Source organism: Podarcis vaucheri (genome assembly GCF_965113315.1).
Source record: "Podarcis vaucheri genome assembly, chromosome: 13".
NCBI lineage: Eukaryota > Metazoa > Chordata > Lepidosauria > Squamata > Lacertidae > Podarcis > Podarcis vaucheri.
Genome location: NC_138751.1, coordinates 20,936,342 through 20,953,856, shown reverse-complemented (window position 1 = coordinate 20,953,856; position 17,515 = coordinate 20,936,342). Strand labels below are relative to the sequence as shown.

The window sequence follows — 17,515 nt, the reverse complement described above, 5'->3', positions numbered from 1 at the left end:
AGGAGCCGAGGGCTGGAAGGGGCGGAGTTTCGTGTTCAGACAGGACACGCACACACACACAAAAACACACACGCACACACCCCGCCAAGCAGGAAACGGGACTAGGAAAGGGCGCGCGATACCTTTTCTTAGGGAACCGGGTGATAATGTTGCAAAACAAGGAACGACGCACAAGTGAACTTCAAGATGCAGGCAGCGTCACTCGTTTACATTCTATAGCAGATTCGTGGAGGATAAATTAGCCCTAAATTGCTTCAGAGGCAGCAAGTCGTGGGAAGACCAGAGCGCAGGAAGCCACAGCAAAGGGCTTGCGTTTGTTTGTTTTCAAGGCCTCCTTGTAGGCTTCCCAGAGGTATCTGACTAGCAGGTACCAGAAGCCAGACAGAGGCAGCCAGCTATGAGGAAATCATCTTTCCTTAGCAGGTCTGAAAATTAGGTAAATACAACCTCGGATGGACAACAGCACATGACATATTGCACCGTGCCATGATTTATTTAACAGAAATAAAGCCAAAATGGAGAAAAACTAAATACACCCTTACTGCTTCCATAGAAATTAAGAAGCTAAGTAGTAGCTAATCAAATGCCTTTGCTTAATTGATCATGAGCAAATGTGCCTATCTCTATGAAAGCTGAAGTTTCAATTTGCTGGCCTGGAGCATTCGGGTGTGTTGTAGCGCAATGCCAAGGAGGAAACACATCAGCAATGCTCTTAGAGAAGCAATTGTTGTTGCTCATGAAACTGGGATGGGTTATAAGGCCACCTCCAACCAATTTTAAGTCCATCATTCTACAGTGAGAAAGATTATTCGAAAGTGGAAAACATTCAAGACAGCTGCCAATGTTCCCAGGGTTGGACGTTCCAGCAAATTCACCCCAAGGCCACCTGAAACCAAATGGTTAGGTTGTGCTCAGGTGAGGAACAAGCAGAATTAAGGAGTGTGGCAGTGAAATATGCAATCGCTCCAGTCACCACACACATGACTGACCAGCAGTTTTTGCAGAGGTAAAATAGACACTGTAATTTTTTACTTACCATATTTTATGTGGTAAGCAGAAATTTGGGTTAAATGGGGAGTGGGTAGATTTGTGTTTTTGATGTCATGTGGAACAAAGAACTTGCATGCATGAGTAGCCCTGATTCCATCTAGAATCTGACATAGACCATGTTGCAAACAAAATCAGAACTTTTTCCCTTATGGGGTATCCAAGAGCCTGTATAGAGTCCTTACGTGGGTTCCCTATTGGTAGGAGAAAATAAAAGAGGCCAACCAAAGAATATTGAGAAGCAAAGCAGCTAGTAAGCCTGATCTTTATTAAAGCTGTTGCAACAGGGTGCTCCCCTCACACGCAGGAGGATGGAGGAGGAGCCAGAACAAAGGTGTGCCTGCCCTTATATAGACATTTTAAATTCCCTGCCCTGGAGCTCAAGACCACCCCTCCATACATCATGCATACATCACAGAAGGGGTGTAACCCAAGACCACCCCCCACAAACATCATACCTATGGTACATCATAGAAAAGGTGGTCTACAACAGAATTTGAATGTTGTTGTTTTTCCTGTCTGCCAGGTTATCTGATAATGCCTTATCTGACTGCCTTTCCTGGTAGTCTGGCCATTCCTTTGAGATGGTGATTTCCCAATTCCTGAGACAATGGGAAGGTTCCCTCACCGCCCTCCCTCCTTGCAGAGAAAACATTTGGTCAGTTTGGGAGTCAAAATGGTTTCAGGACGGTTGGTACATTCATGAACATTTATTATATATATGAGACCTTAAATTTTTTATTTCAGAGGAGAGAAGGTTGTGCTCTACTCCTAGGCTTCTGATTTCCCATATGAATTTAGCGAGAGGGTTCGGAATGACGAAATCTCTCCTCCGCCCCCCCTCCAGTTCACACACATGCACACACTTCCCAGGCAGGGAGAGTCATTTCCTGGATTTTTAATCATGGTGGACTTTTGACAATACGGTACATGTCAGTTTCGCTGGAATCATAAGTCACCACCTAATGGTGACACGGAAGAAATGCACCCATTGTTCTTATGGAAGCAAGTAGCTTCCTGGCCATAAGAACCAGTCACAGGAATCCAGTGTTTATATTACAGGGCTGCTATACAGTGGGTTCCAAACCTTCTGCCCCCAGAAAACACTTTAATCTGTGATTTACTTTCTTTGTTGTTTTGTTTTTGTAGAGGGACCTCTGCATATCTGCTACAGTACCTCCACACTGTGGAGTATTCTGGGATGCATGCTAGCATGCAGTTGTGCAGGGTGTGGTCCGCTCTTCTGATGTCTAGCTGTCACCCCGTGCAAAATATTAAGAGAGTGATTCTAAACAATTCATTCAACTCCCTGCTGTGGCTGTGTCCTGCAGGAAAAGACTTTAGGGTTACAGTTGCCAACTTTGTTACTGGACCCTGCTCCTGTGCTCTTAATGGCAGCTTTGTTCTGCAGCTATTAGCAAGTGATAATACAGTGGTACCTCGGGTTAAGTACTTAAAATTCATTTCGGAAGTCCGTTCTTAACCTGAAACTGTTCTTAACCTGAAGCACCACTTTAGCTAATGGGGCCTCCCGCTGCCGCCGCCCTCCCGGAGCACGATTTCTGTTCTCATCCTGAAGCAAAGTTCTTAACCTGAAGTACTATTTACAGCGGAGTCTGTAACCTGAAGTGTCTGTAACCTGAAGCGTATGTAACCCGAGGCACCACTGTACTTAACTTGCTAAGTAAGGGATTGCTTAGTGGACACTGTCACCAGCTAATAATACCTGCAAACCACACTGCTGTGAAAAGTGTTTCTGTCTGGTTAGTTAGCAACCCAGTTCAAGTCTCTGAGGAAGACAGATTGAAAATGACAGTGGTACAGTAATTAAAAGCAACCTTCCCCCGTCCGGGGCCCTCCAGATGTTTTTTTGGACCACAACTTCCACCAGCTCCATAAACAGCATGCTGCTCTTCAAAGATCTGTTGCTATCTGAGTTTTTAATAGCACTACTTGAGCTCATCCACATTTCCGCTTGTCCTGTTACCTAGAAAGCAGGGGCTTGAACCGTTTTCTGCTTAACCCACACTTTCTAGGCATGAATCTGAGCAATTTCCCCCTTGCCCTGCTCTTTTCCCAGGGAAAATCTGCACTTCAGTGCTAAATTGGAGCAAAATAAAACACAAATTGCCACTGTTCTCCCGGGGAAAAGCAATGGGACAAGCGGAAGTGTGGGTATGTCAGGATTGACTCTAAACATTACTTCCCCCAAAGAACCCTGGGAATTGTAATTTAAAGGTGCTAGGACTTGTAGTTCTGAGGGAGAAACTACAGTTCCCAATATATTGATTTACATGATTTACATGTATGGTGTGTAGTCAGCCATAGAGCTCTTCCTGCTCTGTTTGATGCCCACTGGAAATCTGTGAGGAAAATTTGGCCGAGAGGCTGTCCCAAGATCACCCAGTGAGGTGCAGGGCTCGTCTCCCAGGTCCTAGTCCAACACTTTAACCACCACACTATGACCACCATTGGCCACTATGACTTAATAGAAATTCTATGTCTACAAGCAATATGCCCTTCAGGCCCTGTGTGTGGCCTAGATGGACCTAGGGCTGATCCAGCAGGGATCTACATAAGTCCTCTTTCGAAGATGTTTGCTTTCAGTCCTGTGCTTTTAATGTTGAATATCTTGGCCTTTATTGTGTGCTGCTTTTCCTTTTTTGTAAGTTGTGCTGGGTTTAGCAGCTGGGTTTAAACGTGTGAATGATAAAGAGATGTGGGGATCTGGTCCTTTGGATTACTGGAGGCAGCGGGAGAAGACACTGAGGTGGACATTTGTGCAATCCTAACCATATCTACTCAGAAGTAAGACCTATTGAATTCAGAGGTGCTTACTTCCAGGTAAGTGAAGTTAGGATTGCAGCCTTCACCTGCCTTCCCGGGCTCTGAAGGCCAGCCCTTCTGACCTAAAAGCCTTGCTTCTTAATATTCTGCAGTGGGGGCTGTTTCCTGAACAGTGAGGGGAAAGCACTCTTGACATGCTCAGAAGTGTCCTTCATTGTTACTTCATATGTTCCGTCTAGTGCTGAACTCTCCGGGATTCACGTTATGTTCTGGAGTCAACCCTAGCTCAAACTAAACATTGCAAATAGGGCGATGGATGTGAGGCCCTCTAAATCCTTCAAGGGGCCTATGGCAGCTTATGGGAAGGCTGTAAAAAGACGCCCCACACATACACTGTATGGGTCTGTGTGCAGAAACAGCTGCTCTGCCCTGACAGATGTCAGGCAAAGCTGGCACATTCTGGAACCGGAACCTTTTTTCAAATGGGCCTGTCAGAAACTGACCGACAGGGAGTTCTGCTTAGTTACAGGCTGGCTAGTGAATTGAGGGGGTTAAGAAGAGGTGGGCTGCAGCCTCTGTGTGGGGCAGAGGGGTGTCTGACCCCAAAGGGTGTGGGTGCCGAGAAGGGGTGGGTGCGAGGAGGGTGGCAGGCCAATATCAGAGGTGGTTTTAGGGGCTGTGCTGGACACTGGTGCCATGGGGAGGGGGGCCACCACAATAATGATGTAAATGGAGTGAGAGAGGTGGGGGGGCAAATTTTAGTACTGTATTTCCTCGCTGAAATTTGAGAGCCCTGTTTTTCCTCATGGACCACCCTGGACACGCTTAGTCTGTCTTTTGGTGCCACCACCTCAGGGCAGATCCACACCATACATTTAAAACACCCCCCCCCCCATCATCTTGGGAACTGTAGTTTGTTAAGGGCGCTGGGAATTGTTGCTCTATGAGAATGGTAGCTACAGCTCCCAGGAGTCATTGGGGGAAATCATGTTCTTTAAATGCGTGTTAAATACAGTGGTACTTCGGGTTACATACGCTTCAGGTTACATATGCTTCAGGTTACAGACTCTGCTAACCCAGAAATATTACTTCAGGTTAAGAATTTTGCTTCAGGATGAGAACAGAAATCGTGCAGCGGCGGTGCAGCGGGAGGCCCCATTAGCTAAAGTGGTGCTTCAGGTTAAGAACAGTTTCAGGTTAAGAACAGACCTCCAGAACGAATTAAGTTCTTAACCCGAGGTACCACTGTATATGGCGTGGATCTACCCTCAGTGTTTACTGCACTGACTGGCAGCTCCCCTTCAGGGTTTCCGACACCTGGTGATGCCAGGGATTGAGCCAGGGACCTTCTGCAGGCACAGCACGTGCTCTGGCCTGACCCACAGCCCTTGGGAGCCCCAAAGCACCCCATCCTTGCTTTTCTCCACTCGGTTTTCCTGGGATTTGGGGGGAAAGGCCTCTGTCCCTTTGGGCCTCTAAGCACTGGTCCATGTGGGTTGTTCTGGGGCAGAGCAAAGGGACGAAGGGTTGTGGGGCTGGGTGGATGCCTGAGTGCAGGAGGGGAGGGTCTTGAGAATAGCCGGCAGGGGCGGTGCCTGCTGGGTTAGCTCCTCTCTCTCCGATATTTCCCCTTTCCTGCTTCTCCCTTTTGCGCAGGTCTGGCTCTGGCAGCGACAGAATCAGGGATCGGCCCAAGATGCTGCTGCCGCTGGTGTGGGGATTCTGGTGCCTGACAGCTCTGATGCAAGGAAGGACCACGGCATCTGCTGCCTTCCTGCCCCCCAGCGTGGAGAGGCTCTTCAAGGAGTTTCGCAACATCTTTGAGCAGAGCCGGGTAAGGGATGATGATGATGATGAGAGAGGGAGAGAGGGAGCATCAGATCCACACACACCCATCCCACATAATAGAAGGGATGCTTTAGATGCTCTGTGAGCATCTGTAATGAGTTTGGGTTTCTTAAAGGGAGGATTCTTGCAATAATCCTGGTATCCTCTGGCTGATTTGGTCTGTGACTCCCACCAGCCCCAGGTTGGCGGAGGCTGCAGTAAACACTACACAGCATCTAGGAATTCTAGAGGGAATCTGCCAATCCTTGACATTTAAAGCCCAAGGAAGATCTTGAATAACTTTTCTCCATCTCGTTCTCATTATCGTCTAATTCCCCACAACCCGCTCATTCTTTTTCTTGCTCATGATGCACTCAGGTTGCATACGCACAATACATTTAAAACACATTTTCCTTCTCCAGAAAGGCTGGGGTGGGGGGAGTCCTGGGAACTATAGTGTATTATTGGTGGTGCTGGAAATGGTGGCTCTGTGGGAGTAAACTACAGTTCCCAGGATTCTCTGGGGCAAGTCGTGTGCTTTAAATGAATGATGTGCTCACAGTTAATGTTTGTTTGGGTGTGTGCTTTCCCCTGGAGGTGGGTGAGAAAGTGTTCCAGTGCTAATTACATTATGGGAATTTAGAATAGCATCAATTCCCAGCCTTTGGGAATGTAAAATGTTGATTTCTCAGAGGTTCACAAGCAAATTTCTCATGATTTTTAGGTTCAAAAGCTGGGGTTTGGGGGTTAAGAATGCCTAATTCTACATATTTGGAAAGCACAATCCTTAATTTCTGCTTTGAAATTTGAATGCTGAAATTAATACTTTGTGCTGGCATAATAAACCTATTAAATCTACTCTTGTGAGCAATTTCAGACTCGGTGGTCTTATAGAAGTCTGCATCAAAGTCCTGCCCTGACAGCACAACAGCTTGTGAGCATTTTGTGGGTGTGGCATCTTGTCTTGTAATGGTTAATTTCAGTTAATTTCCAGGCTGAAACTTCAAGTTTAAATCTAAATTGTTTCTGCCTTGCTGCAGAAATCACACTGACCTGTTTATTGTTTTCCTCCATGAGAATTCTTAGAAGCTGCGGAAAGGGGAGGGTTCTCACCTGCAGGCACTGAGGATTCTGCTAGACATCTTGGGCCTTGGCAGTTAAACAGTTAAGTGGTGTCTGGCCAGCCATACTTGAGAGAGATCTCTCATCTGAAAGTACCCTTTGATGAAATTGACCAACTACGAACCATTAAGGCTAGCATTCTTGGTTGCTGTTCCTCAAATTTGTTTCTTTTTTTAAAAAACCACATTGTTATTTATTTATTTCAAAAATAAACAGAAGACTAGTAAGAAAACAAACTTATGTTTATTATTATTTTAACTGATTCCTCTGATGAAGGCTACTTTTTGGAGAGAGGGAGAAGATGCTGTCGAGCTTCCAGACCTGTTTATTATCATTGAACTTGATTTCTTTGCATGAAGTTCATGGGGCGGAACGACAATTATGGCTCTTTATCAATCATTATTTTTGTTTGTTTTTTGGAGAGGTTATACGGTGGTTGTGTCAAGCAACTGCTGACTCACACTTTCCCCGTCACTTTCCTTATTGTAAAAAGGTCAAATTAGGGTGGGTAAGAGGGTATCTTGCACAAACAGTGAGCATTTTGCGGATGGCATCCAAATGTATCCTCAGAGTTTAGGTTTGCACAATTGAAGTGCAAATGAAATTCACTTTGAAAAAGAAATGGACTTTTTGTGGCTAGGAAAGTGATGAGGAAATGAGCGGAAAGGATAAAATACCGGAAGACATGCAAACACTCCAAAAGCGAATTGGAATGAATGCAGCACTAATGCTCACTGTTGTATAATCTCCCTGCAAACAAATAAAAATGAATGTTAAATAAAGACTGCGCATAATCTAACCTCTGTGTAAGTATTGTCCAAGGGAATCAGGATACATGATAAACAGTTCATCTGGTGGGACCCTCTGTCTCCTTTCCCTACACGGTATAATGATCCGTTTTTGTCTGTTGTGTAGGAGGACGTGCTGGGGAAAGACCAGCTTGAGCCCTCTGTGGATATCAGCAAGCTGCCCTCAAACTATCACAACGAGGAGAAGCACCAACGGAAAGTGGGGAATGCCACTGTCTACAGCCACCGTGAAATCAGCAAAGTGAGTGAGCTATTGAAAACCAAAACCAAAATGAAGAACCATGGATAGCTAAGCTCAGCTTACCTCACTGGCTGGCAATTCAATACCTGGGGATGCAAGTTCTGATCAATGTAGCTGGTGGTGTCCAGGCCGTCCCTATCATTGGGTAGCCATTTGGGGACATCAAATTCTAGACTAAAAAGGCATTTTGTCAGTAACAGATAAAATATATGCACAAGGCAGCAGAGGGCGGCTTAGATGCTCAGCCACAGTCAGCAGAACCCCTTTGGCCAGCCTGGAATAGATCTTAGGTCCTGGACTCAAGGCTGAACCTTGACATGGTTCTTGAAGCAAGTTCATGTTTCCTGTCAGCTTTCACCCCTTCTGACAAATGGCTCTCGATGTATATATTGCAACTCAAGCAACCAACCATCCCAACAAAGCCATGGAATAATCTTTTCCCATGTATTCTTTCCCTCCCACAGTCCACCATTGGTATTATAATCTGGTGCATGCTGTTTGGAGACTATGGGTTCTGTCCCATGCTAGCAGACCAGCTGAAGTTAATGGACATGACTAACTTGGATTCATTAGTTTCCATGGGTCTAATCTGAGTAGGGCCCCATCGGCACTGGACATTTAAAGTGGCATCATGCATCTTTAAACAGGCAGCGCTCTTCAGGGAAGTTTTTAATGTGTGACATTTTGATGTATTTTTAATCTTTGTTGGAAGCCACCCAGAGCGGCTGGGGAAACCCAGCCAGATCGGCGGGGTACAAATTATAAATTATTATTATTATTATTATTATTATTATTATTATTATTATTATAGCTTCCTCCAAAGATTCCTGGGAAGTGTAGTTTGTTAAGGGGTGCTGAGCATTGTTAGGAGACCTCCGTTGCCCTCACAGAGCTACAATTCCCAGAGTTCCCTGGGCGGAGGAACTGACTGTTGAGCCACGTTGAGAACCACAGCTCTGTGAGGGGAATAAGGGCGCTCTCCAAGTGTTGCTAGACTACAACTCCCATAATCCATGACCCCTGGCCATGTTGCCTTGGGCTGACGGGACAGGCATGGGCTCTCCACCTCTTTCCTAAGGGGGTTGCAAGTCTAGTGCAGGCCCTTGAGGACACCCCCTTGCCCCTGTGAAGCCAAGTCAACTGTCCCCATAGCTCTGTGGAGCCTTGGCCATGAGGATGTTTCTGCCGTCATGGCCAAGGCTGCTGCCTCACAAATGTTTAAAAGTAAGGAGGCTTCTTCACTTGTTCTGTCTCTCCCATGCAATCTTAATGTTGTTCTCTCAAAATATGCAGATGACTGATAACCGTACAGGAGAGATGGTGTTTTCAGAGAAAACGGTGACTTCTATTGAACAGGCAGACGCCCGCCCAGAGGAGGAGGAAGAGGATGAGGTCAGTGCACGCTCAGGAGGGTAACAAACCCAGTCACCTTTCCTCAGCTAATTTTTTTGTTGCGTGTGACTTGGTGTGTGTGGCAAGAGTCTAGATGCATCCCTCCAGACCTCTCTGTCTGGTCTTTAGACCTCTCTCCTTCTGCGGGCATACTTCATATCCCCCTTGCATATCTATGCCGGGCTTGAATATGTCTTAGAACTCTGATCATGCCTCTCAGTTCCCTGGATAGAGAATAGGGAGGGGTAGAAACTAGCCTGATCTACACAGGTGGGTTTTTACGCTGGGAAGTTTATAAGTAGGGATGGAAGGCTGCAGTTGCCCTGTGCTATCTGTTCCCCAGCATTTGATATTGCCAGTTCAGTTCAGTTCAACTATCATGGCCAATAAACCTTGTTAGACTAGTGTAACCTCTGCTTTCCCCAGAAGGAGGGATGGGTGAACTTCTGGTCCTCTGGATATTGTTGCCCTCATCAGGGGTCAGGGGATGATAGGAGGCGGAGCCCAGCAACATCTGGAAGGCCACAGGTTGCCCCCTCTTTCTCCCTATTCCCGTAGATTGGTCTTTTCCCTATCCCAGGAATTCCTCTTCCTCTGACCCCATCTTCTCTCCTGGAGGGGGTAAAAGAATGTGGACCCCCAGCTTGGAAACCCTCCCACTACTTCTCATTCTAAGCATAAAGTCCTTCTCAGGCTGATTCCCACAAACCACTGAGGTAATATCCTCACCCTGGTTGCATTTTATCTGTATCTTTCCAGGAGAAAAAGCCAGTGGCTAGTCAGGAAGAAAATGGCGCTGAGGCAGACAGAGAGAGCACTGGGCTCAGATTCCTCAAGCTGGGCCCACCCCAGCCTAGGCCTAGGCTGACCTTTCTAATCTTCCGCTTGCCCCAGCACCTTAAGAGCAAGCCCATCCCCGAAGCCAACTGGGAAAAGGAAGAGCCGGCCACTGACAGGAGGCACAGGCTGCTGGCCATTCGGAATGGGCTTTTGACAGCCCCCCACCCCATCAAGAAGAAGGCCCTGCCTGTCACCCCAAACCGCAAGCTCCTTCCGCGAAAGCATCATTTCCTTTTCTTCTGGCGGAAAATATAAGGCAGGAGGGAAACCTCTCATTTGCCTGGGCAGCAGAGAATGTCTCTGGTTTCCTAGCTATTTCCTCTTTCACATCCACAGGGTGGCAGGCTGGGGAGAGAACCCTTCAAAAGGAGAAGAGAGTTTCTCTCAAATTCTTGAAATAAAAATCTTTCCTTTTGAAAACAAAACCCTGAGAATGAGCAATTTGTATTTTTCTTTTCTTCTTTAAAGTTAATATTATAGGATCAGGTTCTTGGATACAGAATAGCACAGAGAGAACCTCCTGAATCCTGGTCAGGATTCAAAACAGCAACAACAACTCTTCCTGTGGTACCACTGCATGTAACAGTGCACATGGGCAACATACACAGGTCTCTGCTTGCAAGGAGCTTACAATTTAAAATCAACAGTGGGAAAACAACGCAGGGAGGGAAGAAACATGGGTGGCTGCTGTGAAATGTTCTTAAGCATTGCTACCACCACACCCACACTATACATTTAAAGCACATGGCTTCCCCCAAGGAACTCTGGGAACTGTAGTTTACCTATCACAGAGTCTAATTCCCAGCGCTGTTAAACTACAGCTTACGGGATTCTTATCGGGAGCGGCATGTGCTTTAAATGTATGGTGCAGATGTAAGTATGGAAAAGGTAGGTGTTGAATTTGAAGGGTAAGAGAGAGGTGACAGGAGTTCCACCCCACGCATAGCTGGTAGCAAGGGAGTATAATTCTTATTATTTCCCCAATAATTCCCATAATCCTTCTGACACCTGTCATATTGTCACTGACCTACAAGCTATAGTAATTACCAGCAGTGTTCGATATTACACCCTCAAACTGTGAGCAGTTTGTCCTGTTGGTTTCAATGAGAGCAGCCCAACTCTCCCACTGAAATCAAAGGCCCATCAGGTTACTTCAGTTTTGCTCTCCTCTTTGATTACGCCCAGCTCTGTTCAGAAATAGCAACATTTGGCTCTAAGAAAACAGACTGGAATCGTCTCTGTGCAGAGAGGAAGGAAAAAAGAGAGAAATATATATACACCCCCCCCCCCTTCTGGCACTTTCTTCTTGTAGCAGGCTAGGAAATGGTTGGTTAGACCTAAAACCTGGCCTGTAAGTCAAATATGTCTGTGCTGGGGCATTCAAAGTTCTGTGCCAAGATAACCCATTTCCCCCCATCAGTCTTGGTTTCAGGCTTACTGTCTATAATCAAAAGGCCTCATAACATGGAATAAAACATCACATCCCCAAATATATATGAAATTTCCAAATAAAGATATGCAGAATCATTTCCACACACAGCAAAATTTGGTATCTGACCAGCTAGATTAAAACATAGAGTTAAATTGGATAGTCAGCAGCCCAGGAAACAGCAATCGACTGAATAAATTTGTGCTGATTGATGCTCAACATTAAATAAAGATATTCCATATGCAATAGAATCACAGAGTTGGAAGGGACCCCAAGGATCATCTAGTTCAACCCCCTGCAATTCAGGAATATGCAGCTGTCCCATATGGGGATCAAACCTGTGACCTTGGTGCTATCAGCACCACGCTCTTTTGTATTTCCCCCCCTGTAAAAACAATAAAAATTAAATCATTTTTGTTATTGTTTTTACAGAAAAACACAAGAGAGAAAATAAACAAGAACAAAATTCCACCCTGCTTGAGACAGAGTAGAGCAACTTGTTAATCTGATAACAGGAAGCAAATTCTTGTTAAAATCTGAAAACTCAGTATATGACTAGCCGCTTCAACAGCAACCTTGTTCTTGGCTCGCTATATAGTTCCGTACCAAGAAAAGCTGTACTCTGCAACTGGAATAAATTACAAAACAACAAATAAGCCATACGTTTCTGTGCATTAATGATGAGGAGAGGCAGAAACCTACGCAGGGCATTGACACCCCATCCATTGGAAATCACTCACCCAAATGAATTTCTGAGGTTTTATCTGGCACTTCACTCTTCCTTTCAAATCGAACAGATTACACACTTGCATCGAAAAAGGAAACCTGAACTAAAAGAGGTTTCCCACGTTAAGTCTACTTTTTGAAGAAAAAACATCAAACCACCAAGAGATCGTTATGCATCTGACTGTCATACCAGACCATACTTAAAACTACGGTATTTTCCAGCTGTGCTTTATGTGTGTGTACTGTATGTAAGAGTAAGAATTGAAACAATTCTCGAAACGGTGCTGTACATTGGAAGGCGACACTCCGCATCCTGTGTTTGCCACACCTGTGAAGGATTTTTGTGGAGGTAAATGGCACAAACATTTTAAGACAAACATCTGTCTACTAGAAATGCCGCTTCCAAACTGAGGTTGTTTGCAGGAGAATTTGTGGCATGTAAGGCAAAACAGCTGGTGTGCCTGAGAGGGATAAGAGGTTTATTTCCAATTTTCTGACTGTCTTTCATGTGCTAAAAGCATTACTCATGTGGGTGCTTTCTTTTTGTCTGATCTGAATTCTTCCACGAGGTGGGAGAGGTGACGAGATAGCTTCTTGGGGCTGCTGTGTTTTTGTTTTCTTTATTTATTACATTTATAACCCCCTCCAAGGAGCTCAAGGTGGCATACTTGGTCCTCTTCCTCCCAATTTTATCCTCACAACATCCCTGTGAGGTAGAGAGACTGTGACTGGCCCACGGTCACTCAGTGTGAGTTTCATGGCCGAGTGGGGATTCGAACCCTGGTCTCCTGGGTCCTATTCCAGCACTCTAACAACTACACCACACTGGCTCCGAGTTCCACACAAGTGTTGGTAATATTAAAAGCTTTATCAATGGGTTTCTATACAGTTCTCTAGCAGGGCTCTTGATGAAGGCCTGCAGCAGAGTGCAGGAGCAGTGAAGCTCAGGCTGGCGACCAAATGTGACCCTACAGGCCTCATTAAATAGCCATCAGGACTTTCTGTAGGCTGCACACCCTCCCTGTGAGTTCACCAGCTCTGCTCTACAACCTTCTTGAATGCTTTTGCCAGCTTCAGAAGATGTGCCCTTGAACTATGGTCCTTGCTTCCCTGGATGCAGGTTGTATAGGAATCTGGCCTTTGCAAGTCACCGCTGTTGACCCCACCCCTGGCATGTGGCCCCTGGAAGGCTGCCCAGAAGGGAATGTGGCCCTTGGGCTGAAAAAAGTTCCCCCACCCTTGTCCTAGTTCAAGGGAAGCAAGGAATGGGAGAGCTTGGAGCCTGTGCTTAAGCGCACAGTTAAATTCCCTATGACTGAATACAATGCTAGTTGGGAATATACATGGGAAATGGAGCTGTTTATATTCTGGTGTGGGACGTGGGTGCCTAGGACTTGCCGATCAGAAGGTCGGCAGTTCGAATCCCTGTGACGGGGTGAGCTGTCGTTGCTCGGTCCCTGCCCACCTAGCAGTTTGAAAGCACGTCAAAGTGCAAGTAGATAAATAGGTACTGCTTCAGCGGGAAGGTAAACGGAGTTTCCGTGTGCTGCTCTGGTTCGCCAGAAGAGGCTTAGTCATGCTGGCCACATGACCCAGAAGCTGTTCGCCGGCTCCCTCAGCCAATAAAGCAAGATGAGCGCCGCAACCCCAGAGTCGGTCACGACTGGACCTAATGGTCAGGGGTCCCTTTACGTTTACATGTAGAGCAATCTATGGGAAACTTACAGGTTTGAGCTGCGGTAGGGAGAAGTCCCATCCTAGTAGCCAGCTAAGACGCTCCACAGAAGCCAACTGCAGTCTTAAATTCAGCCATTACCCAGCAACGAAATAGGGAACTTGCTATGCAATGGTCTTGTAGCCCTTTTTAAATATGTCCTTCCTCTCCATCAGGAATGTGTGAGTGACAGTGACTGCCAAAAGGACCAGTTCTGCTTTAAGTCCTTCCTTGCTTCCCGGTGCCAGCAGTGTAAGGTCAAGAATACAGTGAGTACACCCAACTTTGCTGCCAGAATTGTTCCTGGAAAATATTTCTACCACAGAAAGGGGGTATTCTAAAACAAGAGGCTCCAAAGCAAAAGTCTTTCCACAAGAGTGCTGGCAATCTGCAGTCCTAGTCTGCATGTGGCCCTCTGCCTAATTTCAAAAGCTCTCGAATGCGATCAGTTCAGGCCTCTGGCAAGAGGAATCTGCCCTTCCTCTGACAGACAACCTGCTGGCCAGGAAGAGAGCAAGAGCGAGAAAGAAAAAAAGGGTATCAGAAAAAGAGAGAAAAGGGCCTTGGTCCTGTGCAATTTTGGTATTGGTCTGCTCATATTTTGAAATTCAAACACAGAAGCTGGGCCTTTTGAGTAGCATATCCTGAATAAATAAAATTAGGCAGGGTCTTTTCACTGGTAGTGCCTTTGTATTTTAAATGAATTTTCTAGTTTTGAGCTTCAAAGAATAAATGCTGTGTCGTCATCATGCTTCACCTCCTAGATGCTGTGTCGTCATCATGCTTTGTCTCCTAGATATGCTGGAAGGACAGGGAATGCTGTCTGGGATACCTATGTGTGTGGGGCAGGTGTGCAAAAGGTGTGAGCCGTGGTGAGAGCGGAACAAGATGTGACCCACGCCGGGACAAGTGTGCTCAGGGGCTGTGTTGCACCGCCAGCAACTGTAAGATGGTTTTTATGTGCTCATGCCTCCGGCGTGATAATCTACTTCCTTCTACCCTCGGATTTGGTCTGCTCATATTTTGTGATGTTGACTGCTTTACTTGGAGTTGTGTGAAAGCTTTTAAACTGAAAGTACCAATTCCTGGTGGGACGCAGGAGCCTAGGACTTGCCAATCAGAAGGTTGGCGGTTCGAATCCCCGCGACGGGATGAGCTCCCGTTACTCAGTCCCAGCTCCTGCCAACCTAGCAGTTTGAAAGCACGTCAAAGTGCAAGTAGATAAATAGGTACCATTCCGACGGGTGTGCTGCTCTGGTTCGCCAGAAGCAGCTTAGTCATGCTGGCCACATGACCAAGAAGCTGTACACTGGCTCCCTTGGCCAATAAAGCGAGATGAGTGCCGCAACCCCAGAGTCGGTCACAACTGGACCTAATGATCAAGGGTCCCTTTACCTTTACCTTTTTACCAATTCCTGGGGACTATAATCCAGACTGAGACCACAGTGCACATGGAGAGACAGTTAATCTTTGCCTCTCACACCATGGTCCTGATATAACCCCTGTCCTCATTATCACAATCAGTAAGCCAAGAGCAGGTATTGGTTATAGCTTGTGTTTGGTTTGGGCTACTGAAACAAACCACAAGACTGCATTTGCACATAATGCTAAGAGACTAACTATGGTTTAGCTCACAAGGAGAGGAGCTAAGCGGCTGAATTTTTCTAAATGTGCACCAGTATAGTAGCTCATTCATGCCACAACATATTTTGTCTTAGTGTTACGTGTGAACCAATCCAGTGTATCTTGTATAGCAGATATTCCAGGCAGATTTTACTTTATGGATTTTCTTCACATAATCCTTTATAATCTCTGTCCTATCTCCAACACAGCTCTCTCATTCCCAGTCTGCACTCCTTATCCAAAGGAAGGGGAAGTATGCCGGATTCCCACCAGTTCCCTCTTTGGACTGATGGGTTGGGGCAGCCTCACAGCCTTTCCCAGACCTAGCCAGTATTGCCCATGTGCCCAAGGGCTGAAGTGCAGAGCTAAAAGGTAAGGAGGATTCTGTCTCTGTAGAATTCTTCACAAGAGAAAGCTGCAACTAAAGTAGCTGCAACTGTCTGTTTTGCATTGTTTTCGTTTTGTTTTAAGTCTATCTGCTGTTTATTGCATTTTTAACTAGGTTGGATTTGGTTTTTTTGTTTTGATTTTTATTGTACATCACATTAAGACAATTAATTTACTAATTGATTACAATAATAATACCCCAATAACCATGTGCTAATAAAATTGTACTCTGTTTTGCAAGACTGATTTAAGATAAAATAAATGAAGTCTTATATTATTGCATTTGCTCTACATATTGTTTCAGGATACTCTGCAAGATGCAATTAATGTTGATTGGACTGGGATGATACCCCCCCCCCCGTATTTTTTCATGTATAAGACGCCCCCATGTATAAGACGCCTCCTATTTTTTGGGACTCATATATATATGAGAGAGAGACACTCATTCAGTCTTGCCAATCGGTTGCTTTCTCTCCTAGATATACAACAGTTTCAACATGTGAAAATCCGGAGAACAGTGTGGATATTAGTAGACCAGACCAACAGCTCTCTTTCTACCAGCCAATCCTGATGCGTCGTGACAAAGAGGATGCTTATTACGATGACTCTGTGCAAGATGGCCAACTAGCATTAGTCAATCTGCCCAGATCTCCTTATTCCATGGAAGATATTGGCCAACCAAAGGGGCTCAGTGAAGACTATGACGAGAAAAGGCAGTTGCCATGGGAGGAAGATATGGCTGATCCCAAACAAGCAGATTTCCAGGAACTCAAGCAATTGGCCAATGAAATGGGGCAGTACATTGGGCCTGGCTTTTACTAATTACCATTGTTTTTGGCCCATAATTTACATAGCTTGTTACTCTTCAATGCTCACAACCCTTTTTATGCTTATCATCTTAATCTCTGTACTTTCCCTCATAATCCACTTATTTCTAGATTCCATTTAGCAAAAAAAAAGTTTTTGTTAATTAAATCATTCACACCACTAGCTGTGCAAATGTTGCTTTGTTCGTAATGCAGATTCATTTATTTAAGCTATTTATACACTGCTTAATTACCAAAGTCTCTTATTCTTTACACCGAAGAAATTTATTCAGCAGTGGGAACTGTTAAATATTTATAGCCAAAAAGAACATCTGCATTCTGAAAATCCCATCTTCCGTACACTTTTAGGGTAATGGTTCAGCTTCGGCAGGAAATGGCAAGAGAACTAGGAAGCTGACGAGTTACTTTGGGGAGACTTGCTTACAGTATATCCATTGCAAGGGGTGCAAGCCTGGGTGGTGTATGGAGTTTATGGGCTGTCCCCCTCAAAGGAAAGCAGAGCAATACATTCGGCACCAGCTTGGCTTCAGGAGTTGCGGGAAGGAGGCATACAAGGCGCCACCCAACTATCTTTGGGACTCCACTCTGGATTTGTGTAGCATGGGCGTAGCCAAGTCCCGTCCCCCCCCCCCCCAATTAATACAAATACTTGAGTTTCTGTTCCCCCTAACATGAAGCCTTCTCCCTCCAACATAAATCCTGGTTACGTCCATGTTGTGTAGGGTTTACTCCCGAGACATTTCT

The 17,515-nt window shown here is 45.6% G+C and overlaps 1 protein-coding gene across 4 annotated transcripts; it reads left to right on the top strand.

Annotated features, from left to right (window-relative positions):
- Positions 1-3,555: 3,555 nt before the first annotated feature.
- Positions 3,556-16,931, top strand: DKKL1 (dickkopf like acrosomal protein 1). Of its 4 annotated transcripts, none has more exons than XM_082197050.1 (8): positions 3,556-3,712; positions 5,491-5,668; positions 7,699-7,833; positions 9,127-9,225; positions 14,111-14,203; positions 14,731-14,878; positions 15,767-15,929; positions 16,424-16,931. In XM_082197050.1, the coding sequence occupies exons 2-8, from the start codon at positions 5,531-5,533 to the stop codon at positions 16,764-16,766; spliced, it is 1,119 nt and encodes a 372-aa protein (XP_082053176.1). In that variant the 5' UTR covers positions 3,556-3,712; positions 5,491-5,530; the 3' UTR covers positions 16,767-16,931. The 4 variants fall into 4 exon arrangements, with proteins under 4 accessions (XP_082053176.1, XP_082053174.1, XP_082053175.1 ...); XM_082197048.1 differs by lacking the exon at positions 3,556-3,712 and adding an exon at positions 4,177-4,462; XM_082197049.1 differs by lacking the exon at positions 3,556-3,712 and adding an exon at positions 4,243-4,395.
- The last annotated feature ends 584 nt before the right edge of the window (positions 16,932-17,515 follow it).

Bases quoted from the DNA above. Each gene is read 5' to 3' on its own strand.
- DKKL1 (XM_082197048.1), top strand. From the start codon at position 4,317: ATGGGCCTGTCAGAAACTGACCGACAGGGAGTTCTGCTTAGTTACAGG. The intron at 7,834-9,126 runs GTGAGTGAGCTA...CAAAATATGCAG, and splicing joins GCCACCGTGAAATCAGCAAA to ATGACTGATAACCGTACAGG. The intron at 9,226-14,110 runs GTCAGTGCACGC...CCTCTCCATCAG, and splicing joins AGGAGGAGGAAGAGGATGAG to GAATGTGTGAGTGACAGTGA.